The 26529-nt window shown below is 40.4% G+C and overlaps 1 protein-coding gene across 3 annotated transcripts in view; it reads right to left on the bottom strand.

Moving 5' to 3' along the window:
* Nucleotides 1–26529, bottom strand: part of GFRA1 (GDNF family receptor alpha 1) — a 219726-nt gene that overhangs the window by 65702 nt on the left and 127495 nt on the right. For all 3 annotated transcript variants that reach the window (XM_045361598.2, XM_005566515.4, XM_074000808.1), the window contains one exon: nucleotides 2548–2884. In XM_045361598.2, coding sequence (XP_045217533.2) covers nucleotides 2548–2884 — 337 coding nt within the window. The remainder of the gene's footprint in view (nucleotides 1–2547; nucleotides 2885–26529) is intronic.

The raw sequence follows: 26529 nt of genomic DNA on the forward strand, positions 1-26529 counted from the left end.
TGGGCTTTCTCAATATGTGTAGGGGAGGTTCCAGACCTTCTCTGGCCATCTTGTGTAAGATAAACCTGGGAGAAGAGGAAGGAAAAGCTCCATCACCACCACCTCTCCCACCTCCCAGCCATCATTCCATAGATGGAATACTCATCCACAGCTCCATTTCTGCCCTATACAGCTTCCCATCTTGAGGCAGGACCGAAAGCCCAGGTCTCCTGGCTTGGAACCATCAGTGGACAAGATCCCATCTTATTATAGAGACACAGAGGAGCTGTCTAGCATTAAGCCAAGTAAGACCCTAGAAATCCAGTCCTGCTCCCAGAAGGGGGATCCCTTCTGCTCAGAGACTAAAGGGGCCCCAGGAATTGGGGTTTCACATCCAGAGATCTTCAGGATCTCTGCTCCATCCCATCCCTGGACCCCGAGCAAAGCTCCCTGCAGCTTCTTGGCTGCATTCATTTTATTCATCTTCAGCAGAAGGTGCTTCAACACCCTAACTGATTGGCTTCCCCAGGTTCCTGGCTTGCTGAGGATCTGCCTCTTTCTCAGGACCCTTCTAGCACACCTATCCCTGCTTCTAGCCCACAGCTAGAGTGCCTTAATGAACCAGGGGCTTGGAAGTGAGGAAGCGTCCTTGTATTGTGCTGCTGGAACACCGGTTTCTTCCCAAGATGCAAACTCAGTTCATAAGATGCTTGGTCATCCGAGTCCTTCCTCATAGAGCAGGTCACTTGCTTCCAACTTGTTTTAGAAAGGAGGAGAAACATTACTCCCAGAAAGTCTTCAGCATGAGAGGGTTATACAGATAACGAGGACTTACAATTTTCTTTGGTCATTATTACAGCTGGTTTAAGGAAAGAGTGGATTCCCATTCTACCGGAATAAAACTTAAGTTGAAGAGAAACTCAGAATCTTCAACATCGCAGACTTTTTTTTTTTTTCCTGCTCTTGGCTTTTTAGAAATGGGGAACCAATAGGAAACAAGTACATGGTCATACTCCCATCTGCTTGTCCACTGGCTTAGCATATATTGAGGGCTTCTACCTGGGGACAAAGTACAGTTGTTTTTCAATATGATACCCCAAATCTACTTGCTTCAATCAGCAACTGAATTCAACACTAAGTTCTGGGAGGACACACACGGAATGGTTAACAGTGACTGCCTGAAGCTTGGGGGTGAATGGGAGCAGAGTGAAGGGTAACTTTCTCTTTTCACTCTACCTACATCTATACTGCTGTGTTTGTGGTTTGTGTTTGTTGATTTGTTTCTTTTGAGACAAGGTTCTACTCTTTCACCCAGGCTGCAGGGCAGTGGCATGATCTCTGCTCACTGCATCCTTCACTTCCCAGGTTCAAAAAATTCTCCTACCTCAGCCTCCTGAGTAGCTGGGACCAAAGGCATGTACTACCACGCCTGGCTAGCTTTTGTGTTTTTGGTAGAGGCAGGGTTTCAGCATGTGGGCCAGGCTGATCTCGAACTCCTGACCTCGAGCAATCTGCCTGCCTCAGCCTCCCAAACCGTTGGGATTACAGGTGTAAGCCACTGTGCCAGGCCTGTGGTTTTTCTTTTTTTTCTTTTGAGACAGATTTTCGCTCTTGTCCCCCAGGCAGGAGTACAATGGTGCCATCTTGCCTCACTGCAACCTCCACCTCCCAGGCTCAAGTGATTCTCCTGTCTCAGCCTCCCAAGTAGCTGGGATTACAGGCGCCTGCCACCACGCCTGGCTAATTTTTTGTATTTTTACTAGGGACAGAGTTTTGCCATGTTGGCCAGGCTGGTCTCAAACTCCTGACCTCAGGTGATCCACCCATCTCAGCCTCCCAAAATGCTGAGATTTCAGGCGTGAGCCACCACACCCAGCCAGTTTTTTGTTTTTTAAACACAGAAAGTGTATTCATGGACTCCTTCAGATATCAAAGTAAATTCAGAAATGGCCAAAAAGCAAAAGGAAGTGAATATTTTTAACAACATGGTCCAGGCTTATCAAATTTCTGATGGAGGCTGAGATCTGGGAGATCAGCTAAGTGGGAGGATGACCTCTTCATAGCCACAGAATAGTCCAGAGCAGACCCAGGCATTCAAAGTTCACCCCAAGGCTGGACTCTGCTCAATCCCTCTCACTGGTCTCTTCCAGGTTTCTGCCCCTGAAGCTCAAGAGCCTCCAAAGCTCCAGCCAGCTCCTCTTTACTTAATCCCTGGCAGCCCTCAGGACCTGAGGAGCAGGTGTGTGCCTTGAGGTCACTGCCCCCCAGGTGACCCTCTCACCTGAGAGGTATCCAGGAAAGGCAGTGGTATTTTACCTCATTCTAGCATCCCTCAAAGCATTTCCGGGTTAAAGATGGGAACTTTCGCCAGCACAGAAGCCTGAGCAGCTTCTGAAGAACTCCGTGGCAGACACAGAGGTCAGATTTTTGCCAGTTCGTTCAAATGAACTGGGTTCCCCTCCCTCTTCTACCTTGGTAGAAGCACAGAAAAGGGAGTTTAGCAGCCAATGCAGCCACCAAGACTTTCCCTGTCACCTCATTAATCACCGGCTGCCAGTGCCCGCTTACCTGCAGATGTAATTCGTCTTGCAGGAGTCCTGCAAATTCAAACAGTTGGGCTTCTCCCTCTCTTCATAGGAGCACACAGGCACGATGGTCTGTCGCCTCCGCTCTGTGCAGGCGATGTCCCGGCAGGAGCAGAAGAGCATTCCATAGCTGTGCTTGGCCGGGACCTTGTCAAAGAACTGCCGGAGGGCCTTGTGGCACTTGCGGCGGTTGCAGACATCGTTGGACACGCTGGTGGTGCACGGGGTGATGTACGCTGATCTGTACTTCTTGCAAGTGTCGTCGAGGTTGCAGGCCTTGGCTGCATCCAGGCAGTTGTTCCCTTTGGGAATGTGCTCCACTGCAAATGCAGAGAAAGACAGGCATGGTCACAGTGCTTGGCTCTGTGTTCTCACCTACTCTGTTTTAATTGAGATCTTGCCATTTATCTGGCATTGCCAGTGGCTCTAGAACTTAATGAGTTTTGAAGCTAATAACTTAATGACTTCATGACAAGAGAAAGCTAGGAGTACAAATACTAGGAGTCTACAGCAGCACAAAAACTCCTAACATTCCCACAGATGTAGAATTAGGAGGTGCTAGGTGAGGCCAAAACAGAGGCACCTGCCTGGCTATGTACATACGAGGCAACAGGAGAATAAGCTTCCAGCCCCTGGTTAGTAAACTGAAATGAGGATAAAAGAAAAAAACAACAAATTATATACTTGTTCATGATATGCTGAATGCAAGTATAATTGCCATACAATCCTCCAAGAATATAATTATGTAATAAATGCATATAGTACATGCTAATTACTATATGATTACAGAGTAATTACATGGTTATTTGAGCCCAGAAGACAAAATATTATGCCAGATTCTCTAAACAGGAAGAAGCAACCACAACGAAGCTGTATTTAAGTTTTAGTTCGCAGGATGTTGAAAGAAAACCAGAATAAATCACATAAAAATTGGCAAACCTCTCAATTACCACTTAACTTACCATAGACAACACGTGGGCTCTGTGAGTACTAAGGTTCTAGATTAGAAAAATTCAGCTTGTATTTTGAATAGAATTTCAATGGGCTCCAGGAAACTCACAACCTATACACTCACACCACCAGAGAAGCCAATGCTGTCTACACTGCCTGCCCTCTGCTGTCTGCAGCAAAAGCATAGTGGAGGCAGGGCCCATTCGGTGCTGGGCAGGCAGGCCAAGGCCAAGGCCAAGGCCAAGCCCAATAGCGAGGTTAAAGGATGAACGGACAACAGGAATTCAACCCTGTCCCCGTTAGAAGGATGTTTCTGCTGGGAGAGGGAAGTGATGGAAAAACCTTCCAGAAACAATGTATAAGGTAGTCCATGGAGTACTGATGATGAAGTGTAGCAGTGATTCTCTGGAGCGGGCAGGGAGCTGTTGGACCAGCACTGTGCAGCCGTGGGATGAGATACCCAAGCAAGTTCCTCCTCAGGCCTCAGCCCCTCCATGGATTCTATGACTGCCTTTCATTCTGTTTATGTGCCTCCAGTTGATAGGGGCCAGGAAGGCATTTAGGAAATGACAAAAGGCTAAAAAATTGACAAGAGACAAGGAACAGTTGGGTTAGGTGGGACTGAAAGATAGAGCAGTGTATTTGCTGCCTGTCTAAAGGGCACACGGTATATTATTCAGCCTTAGTAAAAGAAGGAAATCCTGCAATGCGTGACAACATGGATAAACCTTGAGGACATTAAGCTAAGCAAAATAAACCAGTCACAGAAGGACAAATACTGCCTGATTCCACGTATAGGCGGAATCTAAAATAGTCAAACTCACAGAAGCAGAGAGTGGAATGATGGTTGCCAGGGGCTGGAGAAGAAAATGAAAAAAAAAATGGGGAGTTGCTCTTCAAAGGGAATAAAGTTTCAGTCATGCAAGATGAATAAGTTCTAGAGACGTGCTCTACAACACTGTGCCGATTATTATCAATATTGTATTGTACACTTAAAACTCTGTTCAGAGGGTAGATTGCATGCAAAGTGTTCTTGCTACAATTTAAAAAATTGTACATAAATAAACAAAGGGCACACAAAGCAAGTCCAACATTTTAGGAAAACAACTCTCCCTGTTCTACTGAAGATGTGTCTTGCTTTCAGAAAACCCATATGTAAATATCTGAAATCACACCATGATACCCTGGCACCATGAGTCATATTTTATTGTGCTCCGGGTTCATGTGTCTTCCTGTGACATCAGAGTCCAAGAAACTTGCTGTAGAGAGATATAGACCAATGGAACAGAACAGAGCCCTCAGAAATAATACCACACATCTACAAGCATCTGTAAATGGGAAAAGGATTCTCTATTTAGTAAATGGTGCTGGGAAAACTGGCTAGCCATATGTGGAAAGCTGAAACTGGATCCCTTCCTTACACCTGATACAAAACTTAATTCAAGATGGATTAAAGCCTTAAATGTTAGATCTAAAACCATAAAAATCTTAGAAGAAAACCTAGGCAATACCATTCAGGACATAGGCATGGGCAAGGACTTCATGTCTAAAACACCAAAAGCAATGGCAACAAAAGCCAAAATTGACAAATGGGATCTAATTAAACTAAAGAGCTTCTGCACAGCAAAAGAAACTACCATCAGAGTGAACAGGCAACCTACAGAATGGGAGAAAATTTTTGCAATCTACTCATCTGACAAAGGGCTAATATCCAGAACCTACAAAGAACTCAAACAAATTTACAAGAAAAAAACAAACAACCCCATCAAAAAGTGGGCAAAAGATATGAACAAACAGTTCTCAAAAGAAGACATTTATGCAGCCAACAGACACATGAAAAAATGCTCATCATCACTGGCCATCAGAGAAATGCAAATCAAAACCACAATGAGATAACATCTCACACCAGTTAGAATGGCGATCATTACAAAGTCGGGAAACAAGAGGTGCTGGAGAGGATGTGGAGAAATAGGAACACTTTTACACTGTTGGTGGGACTGTAAACTAGTTCAACCATTGTGGAAGACAATGTGGCGGTTCCTTAAGGATCTAGAACTAGAAATACCATTTGACCCAGCCATCCCATTACTGGGTATATACCCAAAGGATTATAAATCATGCTGCTATAAAGACACATGCACATGTATGTTTGTTGTGGGCACTATTCACAATAGCAAAGACTTGGAACCAACCTGAATGTCCCTCAATTATAGACTGGATTAAGAAAATGTGGCACATATACACCATGGAATACTATGCAGCCATAAAAAGGGATGAGTTCATGTCCTTTGTAGGCACATGGATGAAGCTGAAAACCATCATTCTCGGCAAACTATCAGAAGGACAAGAAACCAAACACCGCATGTTCTCACACATAGGTGGGAATTGAACAATGAGAACACTTGGACACAGGAAGGGGAACATCACACACCGGAGCCTGTTGTGGGGTGGGAGGAGGGGGGAGGGATAGCATTAGGAGATATACCTAATATAAATGACGAGTTAATGGGTGCAGCATACCAACATGGCACATGTATACATATGTAACAAACCTGCACGTTGTGCACATGTACCCTGGAACTTGAAGTATAATAAAAAAAAATAATAATAATAATAAAAGAAAAAAGAATTTTGCTGTAGAAGGCAATGAGCAAGACAGGAGCCCTTCTTGGGTGTGGAGTACAGGAAGCTGGCAGCTGCACATCCATCCTGGCTTTAACAAGCACACCTGGTACTGTTTCTCCATCTTGCTCTTTCTATGTCTGCTCTCTGGCTCCTCTATTTCTACACTCAGGCTTCCCAGGAGTCAGGAGTGAAATATTCACCACGTGTCCTGACAGGGCCACCAGGGCCTCTGGGCCTTGGTGACACTTCTAGCCTTCTCCTCTTTTGAGACTTCTAATATTTTGCTATTGAGCCCAAGAGCAGTGATTTATATTATTGAAAGTCAACAGTTCTCTAGATTTCTAAATTATGCATTTTTGATGATAATCTAAAACAAATTAAGATGACCATATTCTGGATCAGACTTTTAAGGCTGGGTACTGGTACACAATTTCACTACCTGCACTTACATTTGTATTGATGTTGAGTGGCACTTTATAATCTCTAGCCAAAAGGGAAAGAACAGAGGCACAGAGCTAGATGAATACTTACAGGAAGTGGCCAGTGAGATAAAAACAAACAGTTCAAATGAAGAAAAATGCCTGAAGAATGGTGTCAATACGTGGCACCCTAGTAATACAGGCCTGCCAAACTCAAAAGGACCCATGGAGAAGCCGAGCACTGCATTCAAACTGCAAGCACCAATTTAGTTTCAGCAAAATAATATTATCTCTTACACTAAATTAATGTTATTAGCCTGCATTTCATTGTTTTCAAAGTTCTGTTCGTATTTATGTGTGTCGTTTTCATAGTTGTGTAAAAGCCAAGAATAAGAGCTTACAGTTGTATGTTTATAAATGTCAAATAACATCATAATAAAAATAATGAAAGTCAACACGTAACATCTAGGAAATTAATTTTTCTCTGTAAGGAGTCCACCAACTTATACACAGGCTTTAAAAAATTTGGCCTAGTGTGCCAGGTGCGGTGGCTCACGCCTGTAATCCCAGCACTTTGGGAGGCCGAGGCAGGCGGATCACGAGGTCAGGAGATGGAGACCATCCTGGCTAACACGGTGAAACCCCGTCTCTACTAAAAATACAAAAACGTTAGCTGGGTATGGTGGCCGGTGCCTGTAGTCCCAGCTACTCAGAAGGCTGAGGCAGGAGAATGGCGTGAACCTGGGAGGCAGAGCTTGCAGTGAGCTGAGATTGCATCACTGCACTTCAGCCTGGGCGACACAGTGAGACTCTGTCTCAAAAAAAAAAAAAAAAAAAATTGACCTAGTGTATACCTTTTTTGTTATAATAATACCTTTTTAAAGTTGTTAAAACTACATATGCCATTAAGGTTTTCCTCTTAATGTTATCAGAAAAGCAATTGTTTTTTAAAAAAAGGCTTTGTACAAAGTTGGAACAGGGTGAATAATTTTATGTCTAAACCAATTGCTCAAAGTTTACTTCATGTAGCAGTGGGTGTGACTTAGCCTCACTTTCTACTGATTCTATTTTCATCTATGTATAACTCTTGCCAGAGCACCATCGCCTTACATTATTTCAGAGCCCATGACAAATTCTAGAATGCACAACCTGGCACATTCAAAGGGGAAAAAACTATTAATTCATTTCTAGCTCACAGGTGAACATGCGACTTCCTTTTTATTTCAGATTCTCATTCACACAAAATATTTTTATAACCCTTGCCAACTTGACATTTGAGGTCAGCATTACCCAAATACCAGAACTGAACAAAGACAAAAGAAGAAAATAATAGACTGATACTGCTTACAAATACAGATGCAACAATATTCCCCAAAATTTAGTAAACTGTATTGAGCAATATGTTAAATGGCTAATGCATCATGACCAATTTGGGTTTATCTCAATAATGCAAGGGTAGTTTAATACTTAAAAATATATGTAATTCACCACACTAACAGAATACAGTAGGAAAACTATAATTATTTCAATAGATAAAGAAAGAGCATTCAATAAATTTCAATACTCATCCATGATAGAAAAAAGTTCAGCAAATTAAGAATTAAAAAGAATCTCTTAAATCTGATACAGAACAGCTATGAAAAACCTATAACTAAAGTCATATTTCATGGTAAAATACTAAGATCAAGAACAAAGGATTCCCCTTCTTACTGCTTATAGTCAATGTTGTTTTGGATGTCCTATACATCTCTAAAGAATCCACAAAACAATTATTAGAAATAATAAATGAATTTAGCAAAGTCATATGATACAAATTTAATATATAAAAAGTAATTGTACTTTGAAAAATACGTACTATTTTTATTGATATATAATGTTTGTACATATTTATAAGGCATATGTGGTTTTTCATTAATGCATAAAATGTGTAATGAGCAAGTCAGAGTATTTAGGATTTTTCTGAGTCTACAAGCTTCATTTTTAAAAATTTTATTTGTAATTAGTAAATAATAATTATATATATTATGAAGTAAAATGTGATGCTTTGATATATGTTTAATGTTATGGAATGACTAAATCAAGCTAATTAACATAGCCATCACTTTCATATGTTAGCTGCAAAAAATTAGAAAATGAAATTTTAAAAAATAATTTTATTTACAGCAGGATCAATGAATAAAAAATATAAAAAGCACTTAAAATGAATGTAACAAAAGACATACAAGACCTCTACACTGAAAACTAAAAACACTGCTAACAAAAATTGAAGACCTGATAAATTAAAATATATACCATGTTCATGGATCAAAATACTCAATACTGTTATGATTATTAAGGCTCAATATTATTAAAACTTAATAGCTTATGTAGTTTTAACAACTTTAAAAAGGCAACTAATATTATTATAACGAAGAAGGTATACACTAGGCCAATTTTTTAAGCTTGTAAATAAGCTTATAGATAATTATCTCCAAATTATAATACATTTTGAAATTGTCAAACAGATTCTAAAGCTTATATGGAAATGAAAAGGACACAGAATAACTAAAGCAACTGGAACAAGGAAAACAAAGTTGAAGGATTCACACTAACCCTTCTCAAGTTTTACTATAAAGCTTAAGTTATCAAGACAGTGTGGTACAGTATAGGCATAGACAAATTGAACAATGGAAAAGAAAATAGAACTCATAAATATCCCACACACCTACAGTCATTTGATTTTTTTGAAAGCAACACTGAAGAAATCCAATGGGGGAAGAAAGTATTTTCAACATATAGTACTAGAATAATTGGATAATAATTTTTAAAAAAGAAAAACCCAAATACAAACAAACAAAAAAAACCTCAATCCCTACTTCACACCATACACAAAAACTAATATAATATGGATCACAGACTTAAACATAAAAGCTAAAATCATAAAGCTTTTAGAAGAAACATAAGATAATCCTGGAGATAGACAAACATTTCTGAGACAGGACCACAGAAAGCAATAACCATAAAAGATAAAACGTTGATAAGGTAGAGTTCATCAAAATTAAACACTTCTGATCACAAAGGACACTGCTAAGACAATGAATAGACAAACCACAGACTGGGAGAAAATATTCACAAAACATACGTCTGACAAAGGACTGGTATCTAAAATATATTAAAAATGCCCAAACCTCAATATAAGAAAACAACCCAATTAAAAATGGGCCAAATCTTTGAACAGACACTTCACAGAATAAGATAAATGAATGGCCAAGTAGCATCTGAAATGTGTTCAACATCATTAGTCATCAGAGAAATGCAAAATAAAACCACAATGAGATACACTCTACACTCACCACAATGGTTAAAATTTGACATCAAATGTTGTTTAAAAAATGTGATGTCTCTAGAATTCTCATACATTGTTGGTGGGAATGGAAAATGGTTCAACCACTTTGGAAAAACGCTGGGTAGCTTTTTATAAAACTAAACAGACAATTACCCTATGACCCAGAAATTCTACTTTTAGGTTTTCATCCAAGAGAACTGTGAACATATGTCCACAAAAGACTTGGACAAGAATATTATACCAGCATATTGATAATAATAAAAACTGGAGACAGCCCATGTATCCATTAATAGGAAAATGGCTTAACCAACGGCGGTCTATCCACAGTTATCCACCTGGACTACTACTCGGAAATAAGACGAGATGAACTATTGATACACAAAATAGTGTGGATGAATCTCAAAAACACTCTGTTGAGTGAAAAAAAATAAAAGACTACACACAGAAGTACACACAGTATGATTATATATGTAGTTCTAGAATAGGCAAAACTAATTTATGATTTTTTAAAAAATTAAAAGACTGGCTCCTTCCAGGGAATGGGGGTGAGGATTAGCTAGGAAGGAATAAGAGGTAACTTTTTGGGGGTGATGGTAATGTTCTCCACCTTGAGAACGGCTTGTGTTGCACAGTTTGGGCCAAAACTGAGAGAATAGTATGCTTAAGGTTTGTGCCTATGTAAACATTACCTCAAAAATGGGGGGAAGGCCAGGAATGGTGGCTCATGCTCGTAAACCCAGCACTTTGGGAGGCTGAAGTGGGAGGATTGCTTGAGACCAGAAGGTCGAGACCAGCTTGAGCAATATAAGGAGGCACTGTCTCTACAAAAAATTTAAAAATCACCCAGGCATGGTGGCATGTGCCTGTAGTCCTAGATACTCAGGAGGCTGAGGTGGGAGGATTACTGGAGCCCAGAAGGTCAACGCTGCAGTGAGCCATGATCCACACCACTGCACTCCAGCCTGGGTGACAAGAGCGAGACTGTGTCTCAAAAAACAAACACCACCAACAAAATAACAAACCACGAAAAGAAACAGCCTAAACCAATATTGAACACTGGTTAGTGATATGTGTGCTGAAGCATTTAGGGGCAGTATATTGATAAATGAATTTTAAAAATTTAGAAGATGGACATACGGGCGCTCATACAGCAACCATATTTAGATGTGAATATGGAATACAGGTGTTGGGTATATGCATTAACCATATTTTTTTCCACTTTTCTATATGTTCGAAAATGTTCATAATAAAATATTGGAAAAAATAAATTCATGCCTACCTTATTATTACTCTTTTCCAAAAGTTTCACAGGGGCAATTGCGCACCGCACATGGGAAATCACTCTTGGCCCCTCCCCTCCTTTCGCCTGCTAACTTAGTCCCTCACAAATCCACCTCCAGCTCTCTCCGGGGCCCTGATGCTGCGTATCCTACTGCAATGAAGTTCAAAATAAACACTGCTGAAATCACAGGATATATAAATTAGGGTTGAGTTTTCACCTGGTAAGAAGATTGATCCTCTATATCTATTAAATGGATCCCCCAGTGCACGAAAATACTACCTCAATGACTTGAGGGCACCGGGAGGAGAGGGGAGAATGATTCGATTTACACCCTTGGAGTCAAAGCCAGCCTTCCATCAGCTCGCACACCGCACAGAGGATCAGGAGCCCGCCTGTGTTTTACGGTCTGGGCACAAGCGCCTTCTCGCCTGCGTGGGAAGGCTTCTGAACAGCTTTACCATAACTCTAACTGCCATCCTCTCCACAGCTCATTTTAGAGCTCAGCATTAAAATGTTGCTTTCCCCCTCCCCTCCCCCTCTAATCTCTCCCTCCATCTGCTGTTATTCATTCTTTAACTTGGTAGAACGTCTGGGATGCTGTCTGAATGGGAAGTATTCTCAGAATGAACGCTGTTTACTAGAAATCCTTTTTTCTTGGGGGAGTGCATATGCGAGTGGGTTGTGCTCAGCTCATGTGCTCCTCTCCAGCCTCGGCTCTGTATTACGGAGAATGCCATTTAACCAGATTTTCATTTCAAATTCCACACAGCCATGTTGTTACTTTGCCAGTTACGTATTGCTTTCTTTACCATCATTCTAAGCCTCTCTGGCTGTGATCACATCTGGTGGTGACTTGTTTCTTGTTTTCTTGGCCATGGGAGGTATAACATTCATGGCAACTTGAGGGCGAGATCCCAAAACCTGCGATGAAAAGGGTCAGGTGCTGCTGAAGGAGCCATGGATTAGGAGTGAGGGGCATCTGGGTTTTAAATGTGGTCCAATCATCGGGGCGTCTTTGTACAGTCAGCTTTCCCCCCGTGGACGTCAGTTTCCCTATTTGTGGGATGATATATCTAAGGTCCCTTCAAGCCTTAAGACTCTTTGATTTAATGGTTCTAATATAATTTGCCTTTTCTAAGTATAACGTCAAATATTTAGAATAAAATGTGGTGATGAGGGACAGAATGTAAAACCCCAGCCAGAGGCTCTATGCACTTGAAGGCACTGGCCTCTCAGCAGTCTGCTACTCCAAAGGAGTACATGGACCAATGATTTTAGCCCTGACTTGCAGGCAGAGCAAATGTAAAAGGTCCCTCCAACACCGTGAGATGTGGAAGTGTCAGGGATGACTTATATAATCAGAGAAGCTTTCATATTCTAAACTCCTCTGGAGCAAGGAACTGCCTTTATCCCAAATACAATCCTCACACTGTCCCAAGTAAGAGGCTATCACTGTGGCCGGCAGCCCTGATTATTTACACTTAGAAAATGCCACCGTTATTGGCAAACACCAGGGCCAACTAACCAGTTGAAACGATTCAGGATGAAACACAGATGCAAGCAACTAGAAATCCATTTCTATAGATTATGAGGTGGAATAAAACAGTAAATATATTAAAATCTGCATGACCTGCATGAGATATGATTTACGAAGCAAAAATTCACAAGACGGTAAAAGAATGTTTGTTTGCAAATGCTTGCCAATTTCTGGTATCTTTCTGCCTTTCTTTTTAAGGCTGCAGAATTGAATTCACAATTTGTTTCCTCTTTTTCTGACTTGATTAATTACTATGTTAATATAACTACTGTTCTTCTTCTAATAGGCTCCCTCTAATGTGTTGTCCCAGAAAATTAAAAAATGGGTAAAAGATGCCAGATCTTCATAGGTGTAGGCAAACTTTTCTGGAAGCTCACAATGGCAGTCTGGGCTTCTGATATCCACACGGATCGTATGGCAAATTTGATCATACAGGTTGTGACCCTTGTAAATGATCCTTCAAGAGCTTGGTATTTTCCAGCTAGGGTGCTAAAAATTACATTTAAAAAGCACATGTTGGCTATTTGGAACCCATTTTGTCATTCGTACACTGTTTCAGACATACTGTATTACATGATGATGAAATTCCTCCTAGTTCTGTTTTTTCATACCTTACACAACTATATTAAGCTGCAAGCCATACCCAAGTTTTCTCTGGGGTTCACGGTGACTGAATTATGTTCAATACCTGTAAGTTTGGAAATAATTATTTGGTCTGGTGAAGACAGTTCCCCATGTTAACCACATGTCACGGGCTAGCCTTATCCATTAGAGCTTCCATTTCCTTAATGCACATTCTGTCGCCAGCCTGCACCCTCTGCTGTGCAAACCTTAAAAAATTGGATGTCTCCTGTAAGTGGTGTGCAAGTCACATGCTTGCTGCTGCACAATGATTAATAGTGCTGTCCCAGAAAATGGGATCATTACATTTTTAATTAACCTTTCCAACCTCCTCCACCTTTTCCTTTTGTTATACATTGGATCTCTGAAGTTTTCTACTTGTTTATGTTCAACTAGGTTTGAAACAAAGGCATGAAAAATGGTTGCAGGTGACACAGGAGTCGATGCTTCAGGTGAGATGCCTGGTAGGGTGCAGTGCCTCATTGTACATCAGATGGAGGGACAGGCGCTTGGAACTTGGTGGCTGGGTTCCCACCTAATTTTTGTTTTGGCAGCTTAGCGTTATTTAATGGCCTTGGCTACCAGAAAACTGGCTTTTTAAAATCTCTTTCAACCTAATTATAATTACGGTGTATAAATCATACAATGATCAATTATAAAAATCTCGGGTTCATAAATATTTAACTTAGCATTTAAATCCACACTGCAGGAGTGCATGAAATTTCTGAGCCCGTCTCTTCGCAAACAACTGCTTTATTACAGTTCCATTGCCAATTACTGAAAACTGAACCAAGTTTGTCTTGCCACACACTCAGGCACATATTTGAGCATAATGCCTTTCTGTGCGTTAAGCTGGCACAATTTAGTTATTTCTAAAATATGCCAGGTCTCCCATTAAAAAGATATTTTGCAAAGACTTCTATGGCCATCTTTTAATTCCTCAAGTATGGAGAGGCACAATTATAATATTAGACATAAAAACACTCATTAAAATAGATTCTATCTAATGTAAGATTGATTCCGAGATAATTGAGGTCAGATTTGTTTGGAAAATGTATTGTGACATGTGCAAATGGTGATGCAAAGAGGAAATGATCTTCTAGGAGGACTCAAGCACAACAGCTAAATATTTTTCAGCAAAATCATAAAACCATAATTGGATTTCAATTTAGTAATAGCCAGTCTAAGACAGGCCATTTTTAATAATCTAATTATGTGTTCAGGGCCTACCCAGAACTCTACAATGGCTACAGAACTATTAATTGTACTCAATCCTGTTGCATCTTCAACCATGAAATTTGCTATTACATGTAGGACTGGCTCTCAGTTATGGATACTTTTTTTTTCCCAATCTCAGATCATCTTTATAACATCCCAAAATGCCTATTCGTTTAATTTTCTAAAAGTGAAATTTTTTAATGACTTTCTCTGGACCAGAAAAAAATAGCTCAGATTTGTGGTCCTTCTACAGACAAAATTCACAATGAGATCTACAAACATTTCCCCTGTTTTTATGAAGGCTCAGAGATCAGCCCTTGCTTTTGTCTGATTTTCATTAATTAAAGGTATTTAATTGCTAACATCTCATTAGCAGTAAAATTAATGAGTACTTCAACTACAGGAAAAGATCTGCATGATAATATAAACCTAATTCATTTTATGGGGTACAAACTGTAGCTCCACTAATATTTAGCCTGTGCAAGCGCCACTGATACTTAGCTATTTCAACAGTAAAAGGCTAAACATGTCTTTAAAACCAACGCTGCTTCTCCCCAGAGAAAACAACAAATGTGAGCCAGCCGAGTAACAAAGAATCCAAACCCCCCCTTCCCCCTCCTTTTCCACCAATGTATTGGCATGGAGAAGACTAACTGGAAGAGAAATATGGAGTGATTTGCTTTTAACAATTTTCTAAGTTGCTACTAAATAAAAAGGTATCCTTAAAATAATGTGCACTTATAAACTAGCATACCCAGCTTTCAGAGTATCTCTGTGTGTGCCATGCTGAGCAGCCAGACAACACTTGTCCCAAAGAGGCTGCCAGTGCTTGGGACATTTCACGGAACTCTTTCCTGGAAGCCTCAGGCATGTTCTTTGGAATCCCTGAATGACATCGAGTTCCCTGCATGGAGGATGGACTTTAAAAGCCAAATGTCGTTTAGCACTAAGTGTGATGAATAAAGGAGGCCATGATGTTGGACAATGCACAGGAGTAGAAAACAAGGAATGAATATATGTAAGGATTTTTTCCTATGGGTGACTGAGATGTCAGCTCTGAAAATATTCACTGGCTTTCCCAAAAAGCCATTGCGTCAAAGATGGTCCAGGAATAAGTGTTTCGCTTCTCAAGGTGACTACTTTGAAGGAGAATATTCATTTGAATGTATGTGTTCTTAGTAGGCTCACTATCCATAGTCACATTGTACATTTGCTCTGCTCCTCCAAACAGCTAGAGCAAAAAGATGCCACCAGAAGGCAGGCTACAGGTCCGAATGTCACTTCTACTACACAATCTACAAACATTGTTCTGGCCTCAGTATGCATAGAGAGAAGGAAAAGCATGCATTCTAAAGCCAAAGAATCAGCTGAAACAATGAAAAATGAAGAGGCTGAAGATCCTATTAAGTAGCCTAGATGATGCTGAGATAATAATGAATCATTGATGATGTCGGCAGTTGTCAGGGCCCTCACAGTGTGGAGTTCAGCAAAGATAAGCTAAATATCAGGTCTTTATTTTTAGTTAAAGAGCATAAAATTCAATGCCTTTCCTCCCACGAGCCTATTTACATACCTGCTGTGCTACCTATTTGCCTTCACCTGCTTCCCAATTAATACCCCATTAAGCCACTCCACCTGCGGTGGCTTCTACCTTCACCACAGCCCTACAACCATCACTCATCTGCTACAGCTCAATTGTTTCTTCCGGAAAGATAAACAAAAGCTGCATGAATAATAATTGCAGTACTTCACATTTACAGGGTTCTTAAAAGACAGTAGCCAAAAGCTTGGCCAGTTTGTGAGGAGAGAGCCAGGAGCTGGGCAGAAAGTCTAGAGTAAATGGAGCTGCACTCAAGAGGACCAAGGGAGCAGAAAGGTCCATCTTAATAGATATGTGAATTCTGGCTGTGTGTGTGTGTGCGCACGTGCATATGTGTGTTTATTATTGAGACGGAGTCTCGCTCTGTCGCCCAGGCTAGAGTGCAATGGCGCGATCTAGGCTCACTGCAACCTCCACTTCCTGGGTTCAGGCAATTCTCCTGCCTCAGCCTCCCCAGTAGCTGGGATTACAAGTGCCCAACACCACACCTGGCTAATTTTTTATATTTTTAGTAGAGATGGGGTTTCTCCACATTGGTCAGGCTGGTCTCAAACTCTTGACCTCGTGATCTGCCCGCCTCAGCCTCCCAAAGTGCTGGGATTACAGGTGTGAGTCACCATGCCCGGCCTGTATATATATTTTTAATGGTGTTTTGCTTCATTCACGAAGGTGCTTCCTGTCCCTTTGGGTTGATAAAACTTTGGTTAAGCGCTTTTCATCACCTATTAGTACATTATTTCTTATTTATATAAACAGGTTTTAAGTGTTCCAAAATTTGGTTCCTTCAGTGGCCAAGCCTGGCCACCATCTGAAAATGTGTATTTTTACACAACTCCCAGGCACTTCCGATGATCAGACTTGGAATTCGCTTTCTGTAGGTTAATCTTTTTATACCCACCTGCACTCTTACTTACTTTCCTACTAAAGCCTGGCTTTCTATTTGGTTTTCAGGAATGTGGTCCTTAAGAGCTACCTGCTAGTGGACAGTATATTCCATCCTCATTCCATGAAGATCTTGTTGATGGGAAGGTTTTCTTTGCCCATGTTTCATGTGTGACTTCATAATTAAGGCTAGACTAGATTTACCAGGGGGTCCTAGAACATACATTTCCAGGTAGATTAAAATAAAGCAAGACGGTAGGACCCCCCTCCCCCAACACACACACACACACCTCCACAACTGCCCCACCAACCCCCCATGGCCTCTCATGAGCTTGAGATGAAGGAAGAACAGCAGAACTGGCGGCCCAGCTGCATGCCTCAGTGAGCCTTCATGTTTTGCTTTAATGGAGTGTTGGCGAGTCTTCCTGTTCATTTTGTTTCAAGCTTTAAATTGGTTCCAAATGCATTCACACACTTAACTGTTTGAGCCCTGGTATAACTCTTGTTAGATCCCCATTGGAAGGACGACACCAGTTAGCTGAAGAACGAAGTTTAAGCCCTGGAATTTTTACATTAAAATTCCTTAGTCAGGACCTCCATTGTGCCTCTGCAGCTGAATCCGCCACTCTGTCTCCCACGGGAATTGCAGAGTAAATTCGGCAATATTCTTGTGGTGTTGGGCACCAAGCCACCTCTCCACAGGACGTGCTCTCCCACCTGGCTCCTGCCCGTCGAATGTGGCTGAGAGTTTGCTGAGGCAGGTGGAAGCAGGTGAGTAATCCAGCACTCTCAAGTTGCTTCTATAGGTTGGTGCAAAAGTACTTGTGGTTTTTGCCATTACTTTTGCACCAACCGAATAGAACATGGCATTCCTGAGCTTTTCACACAAGTGTGTTGGTTTTGGGGTTGTTGTGTCCCTGATTACATGAGCACCACATCAATTAAGATCCCAGGGCTAAATAAGAACAAGCCCAGCATTCAGAACTGACATTTCCACCTAGCGATTTGCTCAGTAAGAAAGTAGGTACACAGTTTAGGTAAAATGCATGCGTTCTACCAAGGACTCCTTCATGCTTCAAAGTGTGCCTTTTCTAACAGAGATTTGGACTTGCACACTAGCTAGTTTCTGTGAGAAATGCTTGCTTGAATGGTTCCATTTAAGCATGGGTGAGGCTGAAGCCAAATATGAGTGTTAGGGTCAAGATGATTCCCTCTACTTTATGCCTGGAGATATCAGAATCACATTCAGCACAAGTGCCTGGGCTCAGTCCAGCTGCTAATGCTTCCAGCAGCACCCCAGGACATGCCAAAGGGAAAGGGTCGCCCTTTGGCTAGGGCATTCAGGGACGAGAGGAATGAGGACTATTGGCCTCAGAATGGTCAGCCATGCTGCCCTTCAGTGGGGAGGGGATAGAGGGCTGAGAGCAGCAGTGGATTTCCGCTCCATCGGGGGACAGCCGGGGTCCCTGCACTTGCACTGGATGGATGAGGCTCTGGATTGCAGGAGGTCCTGTTTTAAGACACAGGAAGACTCATACAAAGCCAAATTTCCATCATTTAGCATTCTTACCATGATATTGCCAACACAGGTACTAATTAGCCTTTTACCCTTTGGCCTTCAAAAAATGAATGATAAATGGCTCCTGAGAATTTCTCCTGGTGTGTCTAGGACTGCCTCCAGTGCCAGGAAAGATTGGGCAATCTTATTCCTACGGCATTAGCTAATGAACTTACCCAAGAGAACTGAGAGAGTCCTAAGGTAGGAAATATGGTAGAACACAATTCTTAAGGTAGGAGTGTGAAGGTTGGAAGTGGGGGCTGGCTTGACTCAGGAAGGAAACCGGCATTTCCAAGGACTATAGTGAGCCTTCCAGGAAGTTCTTGAATAAAAACAAAATGGAAGTCCAGTGGCTTTTTGGTGGAGGGCAAGGCTTTCTCAAAGTTTCTGTTTGATCTATTATGTGAAACAGATGATCTCCAATGGCAGATTTACGAGCTGTTAGTTTTCACTGAAAGGAAATCCATCCCTTAGAATCTTCTTCAAGCCCTTCAAGTACCGCACATGAGAAGTTCTATTTGATAGTATAAGTCGGACCACATTTAGTGATGTTTGGGGATTGAAGCGGTAGTGGTTGAAGTGTATGCAGTTCAAAGATTTGGCTTAGAAATACATTTGTAAAAAAAATTGAAAATTAAATGTGGCATTAGGAAAGACAGGTGAAATAGCATAATTTCACAGAAAGCCAAAGTTCTGGAAATCTAACATATACTCTGAAACTGGTAATCCATTTCTGGTATGGAGTCTGCATGGTAGAAAGAAAAAAAAAAAAGCAAATGTCTAAATCTATTTCTTGACACCAGCAAGTGGTCCTCTTTGTGTGCTAAAGACTTCTTTAAACTGTCAATAACTCAGGAGTGCTTCCGCATTTGAGAGAGAATAGAAAGGAAATTATAAATGTGATTACAAGCCCTCCATGGTCTTCTAAGGAAAGGAATCACAATCACCTGCTGAAGCTGAACACTGCAGAGGGGGAAAAGGTATCTACAGGAGATTAGTGTGTCAGTAAATACATAAAGTACCGAAGTCCCACATATTTGACATTTGAAGAACAAAGCTATCCATCAATGTCCTGGCACAGATCGATCAAGCAGAATGCTACTGCTGAAAACCTAATAGTACGATGGTAATAATGTAGCCATAAAACCTCTAGTCTATAATTGACTGCTTCCACTTGAAGCTAACATGTCTAAAACAGTGACTAATGTTCACGTAAAGATTTCACTTGCGTTGAATGACAATCAGTTACACCTCACACGATTCAGTAAATGGCTTGCGCTGGATATAATGGCCCAGGGACAGACACCAAGGTGGAGAGGGAGAGTATATCCCAAAACGAACAACGCAGGTATGTGATGTTGAAATGTGGGTCTTGGGTATTTCTTCTTGGCCACCTCCTTTAGATGTGATGAGGCTGCCACTTTCTGACAAAGTAACCCAATTCAAAATGTAAGTGGCTGCAGAGTCCAGTACCATTATAGCAAGCTCCTCAGGGCATCCAGGTCTTAGTTGCAAGCTTTGTTTAGTGAGCCTAGGACTATAAATCACATGCCTGTACCTTGAGAGTATACACTCTGTCTCCTGGCAATGAGTAACTAGAGGCAGAGAAACCAAGGGGTTTGGGGGAGAGAAGAACAGCATTCACAGATTTTGGACTTCTGTCATCTTCTTTTTTTTTTTTGAGGCAGAGTCTCGCTCTGTCACCCAGGCTGGAGTGCAGTGGTGCAATCTCGGCTCACTGCAACCTCCTCCTCCTGGGTTCAAGCAATTCTCCTGACTCAGCCTACCTAGTAGCTGGGATTAGAGGCACCCGCCACCATGCCTGGCTAGTTTTTGTATTTTTAGTAGAGACGGGGTTTTGCCAAGTTGTCCAGGCTGGTTTCAAACTCCTGACCTCAGGTGATCCACCCGTCTCAGCCTCCCAAAGTGCTGGGATTACAGGCATGAGCCACTATGCCCTACCTCTTCTGTTTCTTTTCTTTTCTTTTCTTTTTTAAAGCTCTAAGAACATCTGTGAATGCTGGGTGCCAGGCTGGTAAATAAGTTGGTTAGGCAGATCTTCTTAGACAAGAGATGTATAGCTGGGCTGTTAGCAGTGAGAACTGAAGTTTGAAAGGAAAGCTTATTGCTGTTGGTAGATGACCAAACAAAAGATTACTTACCTCTCGGCACAAATTCAGAGCCTTCCATTAGTATGAATGGTTGCTGAATGGACGTGGACCAAGCAGTGCAGGATCATTCATTGTGGGCATTTGCTACAACTACATTGATCAGCAATGCCCCGCCATGCAGCAGGAGGGAAAAATGGCTGTTTGTTACACACATCTCGGTATTTTGGTGTGTTGTGTTTTAATCTCAAAGGAGGTTTTGTATGCACTCTTTGAAAGCCACTTCCACTCTGGTCATGTTTAATTTCAAAATATGAGAATTCCCATTTCCCCTTCAACAAATAGGAGAAAAGCCCTATGCATCTTTGAGTTCACAGTCCTGAGTTAAAGCCCTTTTATAAGTTGGATTCAAGTAAAATAAAGTCATCTGTGGATTTTATTTTCACAAAATCCCCAAGACCTTTCTGTGCTCCAAAATGTTATTTGCAAACTTCAGCGTTTCAGTTAGCCAATAACTGTTTATTACCAAAAGTAGAAATGTGTCCCCACACTGTAAGGTTCATTGTAACTAAAAATTTTAATTAATATGTCTGGTAGCTTCTAATGGACTTTGCGTGTACGTCAGATTGCTTTGTGGCCTTTGATATATACTTAAAGGTAATTGGGTAGTCTAACTGATGTATTTTTAAAGAGCAAACTATTGATTAATAATGTTTCAGTATTAATATAACCACTTTGTGTGGATCAAGAAACATCAACAGTAGAAAACCCATATTTATCTACAAATTAACAACTCTATATAGATCTGTTACTTTAAGCTAAATGGGGTGCATCCACTCATTACATTCCAACAGGGACTAGACTCCTCTTAACAAAGATTAAAGCTGAAATTGGCCTTATTTTTCCACTGCATGAAATGAATGCTATTCACCACTTCATGCCCTATTGGAGCTGAAAAATAGTTGCAGTAAAGCACAGGTCCACTTCCTGCTCTGACAGGCCGGGATTTTTAATGCTTTACTTGATGAAAACACTCCATATTTTGGAAGCTTTAATTGCTGCCAGTGCTGAACAGAATGAAATAAAAAATGATTGTGCCATACAGGATGGAGGTGGGGACGATCCCAGCTTTGTCCCTACTTAAAACCAGTTGTACGGTTCATATACTCCAAGTGTATGTTCATTCAAATTGAATTACTACAAAGAGGGAAAGCTGGAGTATTTCAGAGACTTGTGATGAAGCAGTTCCCGAGGCTGGGTTTTAGGATACTGGGCAGAGCACTTCTCAGACAAACTGGAACTGTCAGTTCAATTTTTTTTAATTAAAAAAAAAAAAAAAAGTACCTAGAAGGCTTGAAGACTCTACTACAGAGGGTGGTTTAAATGAAATTCCTTAGTTGTCTTTAGTATAGGATGACGGATACCCCAACCTCCAGGCAGTCTGTGTAAACAACTGTCTGAGTGCCCAAGACAAGCCACAAACAGCAGCAATGGCAGTTGCCCAAGCCAAATTTCTGAAAGGGTCACTTTGCTCTGAGCCGATGACAAAATATCCATACATTGCAACTGCTACCTGAATGTTATTTAGATTTATGGAGAGAGAAAAAGATACCAGCTGGCAGGGTTCCTTGTCCTAGTTTAATTCTCATTCATTCTCTCTCATTCTCTCATTCTCTCTCTCTCTCCCCCATGCAATGAACATGGCAAATTTAACTCTAACTCTCTAACAAGCTGGAAGAGCCACAGATGGGAAATTAACATACAGAGAACTAAGAAATTTGCAGGAGGTCACACGATGAAGTTATCAGCGACCTTAGAAGGGGGCTGTGATATAAAGCTCAAGTATCCTGGTCCTAGGCCAATGTTCTCTCCACTCTAATGTGTTATAACCTGCAAGTGTTGACAGCTTTGCAAAAAAAGGTGTGCTGGCCTAAATGTTCTTTGTCACTGCTTGGTTTGGTAGAACATCTGAATAGAGGCTCTGAATGACATCCTATTAAACTAGTGATGCTTAAATTTTTTTGAGCATAAGAGTCGCCTGGGGAGCTTGCCTCTGACTCCCACATAGACTGATTTAGTGAGCTGGTCTGAGGTAAGACCTTGAAATCTGCATTTTAACACACTTTGCATGTGACTCTGCTAGACCATGTTTTAAGAAATACTGTACTGCTAAAAGAAAATGACTTCCTAGAAAGCTAAGTTCATTAATGAGATAGATATATTTTCTGTATATAAAAGCACATGATAAGCCAATAATAATCTAAGTTATAACAAGTATGTTTCAGTAATTCTATCACATTAACTCATTCATTCATTCACAGTGTTTACTAACATGCCAGGCCATATAAATTTTGACCCTAGTATTCCAAACTACACATTCAAATTCACTTCAAGCTAGTGAATATTAACTGAACAAATGATATGGTATAAATGCTGTGCTAGTTACCTATGAGGAATACAAGATAATGTCAGCTAAGCAAAACATAGCCCTTTCTTGTTTAAAACTAAAGAAGCAAATATACCCAAGGAATGATATAGATATCATAATATAATATTCATAATCTATATGTATGAATTGACAAATACTATCAGCTGGCAAGAATGAACTACTTAAAAACAGCCCTGTGACAACTGAGTATTCCCTTGAAAAAAGATAAAATTAGATTTCTAAGGTATCCATGCACAAAAATAAATTCTAAATAAATTAACTAATTAAAATGTGAAAAACAAAATGTTAAAACTTTTAGAAGAAAACATAGATTACGATTTTGAGATAGTAAAGCAATTTTTAAACAAGACATATACCTCCACACCATAAAGAAAAGACTGATAAATTAACCACATGAAGGTTAAAATCTTGGCCAGGGTGGTGGCTTCCACTTGTAATCCCAGCACTTTGGGAGGCTGAGGAGGGAGGACCACCTGAGGTCAGGAGTTCGAGACCAGCCCGGTCCACACGGCGAAACCCCAGCTCTACTAAAAATACAAAAATTAGCCCAGCATGGTGGCACACACCTGTAATCCCAGCTACTCGGGAGGCTGAGACAAGAGAATCTCTTGAACCTGGGAGGTGGAGGTTGTAGTGAGTCGAGATTGCGCCAGTGCACTCCAGCCTGGGCAACAGAGCAAGACTCTGTCTAAAAAAAAAAAAAGATTAAAAACTTACAACAACAAAAAAAAAATTCTAAAGGCAAAGTAAAAAGATAAGCCACAGACCAGGAAAAGATAGATGGACTCACAAAATGACAAAATAATGATTTCCAGAATCACATAGAACTCCTATGAATCAATATGAAGGAGAGAAATATGAGGAGGTAATCAATAAAAAAGACTGTCAAGCATAAAAATATGTTGCACCAAGAGAAAATTCTGAGGACAGGAAAGAATAGAATTTCAATTTCAAAGAACAAAGGGAACTTCATTATTAAGGAAAAGCTTAGTAGTGTACTGTTTAAATGGATGCTAGTGAGAGTTGAATCATTACACTATTTTCACTGGTTGCATTGAGAAGGGTGATCTTTAGTTTTATCTTTAAATATCTGTATTACAATATCATGCAAATTACATCCTTTCCAACTACATAAACTTATGTTAACATATTTTATATGTTAATGTAAAAATGTATGAGGAGGCAGCTTTCCAAAATTCTCTTAGAGAATACCTGAGCAAAAGAATTTAAAGACAATAGCTATAGAGAACTTCTCACACATATTAGTATGTACAAGTTTGTTATTGTACATTGTTTACTTCCAAATAGTCACTATTATAACCCAAATGCCCACTGATGGAAGACAGGACAAATAAATTATGGTATATTCACACAATGAAATACTACAAATGGCAATGAAAATGAATGAACAAGAGCTATAGCATATCAACATGGATAAATCTCAATGTTTGGAAAGGAGGCAAATTGTAGAAGTATTTGTACTAAATGGTAACATTTATTTAAAGAATAAAAACCTAGAAACAAAGCATACACACACACACAAACACACCATTCACATTTGTGTATAAATAATATATACTTATACATATTTATATATTTATTCACATATTTATATATTTATACACATATGTAACAATACATGATAATTTTATCTATTTCATACATATGAATGTATTAAAACATGCAAGAGAATGATGAACACCAACAAATCAGAAGGAAAACACAATTCACTATCTGAGTAGATCCCAGGTTTTATGAAAATAGATTTAGGGGACTCTCTTTAAGAAAAAGAACAGATAAATTTAAACAGAAAAAAAATATGATGTGTTTATAATTGTATATGCTACATCATCAAGTACATCCCTGATAGGAGAACCATATTAGTTTGAGTAATTGTCAATGAGACTAGAATCATTTGCTTATCATTTGACATATTTAATGATTTAATTTATCTTCCGTAGACAAGCTAATGGCTCTACACATTTCAAACTCTGCTTCTCAAGCATCAAGTGTTGGCACCACAGGACACATTCACGTCCCTGTATGACCTCTAATCCTGTTCCTCCATGTCATGTTGCTGGTGAGTCAGAACCATAGACAGTGGGAGTATTCCTGGAAGCCATCCACCACTCCACAGGGACATCTAGCAACAACCTAAAAATACATGGAATCGCCACACTGTCTTCCACAATGGTTGAACTAGTTTACAGTCCCACCAACAGTGTAAAAGTGTTCCTATTTCTCCACATCCTCTCCAGCACCTGTTGTTTCCTGACTTTTTAATGATCGCCATTCTAACTGGTGTGAGATGGTATCTCATTGTGGTTTTGATTTGCATTTCTCTGATGGCCAGTGATGATGAGCATTTTTTCATGTGTCTGTTGGCTGCATAAATGTCTTCTTTTGAGAAGCATCTGTTCATATTCTTTGTCCACTTTTTGATGGGTTGTTTGATTTTTTTCTTGTAAATTTGTTTAAGTTCTTTGTAGATTCCAGATATTAGCCCTTTGTCAGATGGGTAGATTGCAAAAATTTTCTCCCATTCTGCAGGTTGCCAGTTCACTCTGACAGTAGTTTCTTTTGCTGTGCAGAAGCTCTTTAGTTTAATTAGATCCCATTTGTCAATTTTGGCTTTTGTTGCCATTGCCTTTGGTGTTTTAGACATGAAGTCCTTGCCCATGCCTATGTCCCGAATGGTATTGCCTAGGTTTTCTTCTAGGATTTTTATGGAAGACAGTGTGGCAGTTTCTCAAGGATCTAGAACTAGAAATACCATTTGACCCAGCCATGCCATTACTGGGTATATACCCAAAGGATTATAAATCATGCTGCTATAAAGACACATGCACACGTATGTTTATTGTGGCACTCTTCACAACAGCAAATACTTGAAACCAACCCAAATACCCATCAATTATAGACTGGATTAAGAAAATGTGGCACATATATACCATGGAATACAATGCAGCCATAAAAAAGGATGAGTTCATGTCCTTTGTAGGGACATGGATGAAGCTGGAAACCATCATTCTCAGCAAACTATCGCAAGGACAGAAAACCAAACACCACATGTTCTCACTCACAGGTGGGAATTAAACAATGAGAACACTCGGACATAGGAAGGGGAACATCATACACGGGGGCCTGTTGTGGGGTGGAGGGAAGGGGGACGGATAGCATTAGGAGATAGACCTAATGTAAATGACGAATTAATGGGTGAAGCAAACCATCATGGCACATGTATACATATGTAACAAACCTGCACGTTGTGCAAATGTACCCTGGAACTTAAAGTATACATACACTAAAAAATAATAATAATAAATACATGAAGTAACTGGGAGCTCTATAACTCTATCCTGCTAAACCAAAACCAAATGTATCCCCAAC

This window comes from Macaca fascicularis, chromosome 9, assembly GCF_037993035.2.
Source record: "Macaca fascicularis isolate 582-1 chromosome 9, T2T-MFA8v1.1".
Classification (NCBI taxonomy): domain Eukaryota; kingdom Metazoa; phylum Chordata; class Mammalia; order Primates; family Cercopithecidae; genus Macaca; species Macaca fascicularis.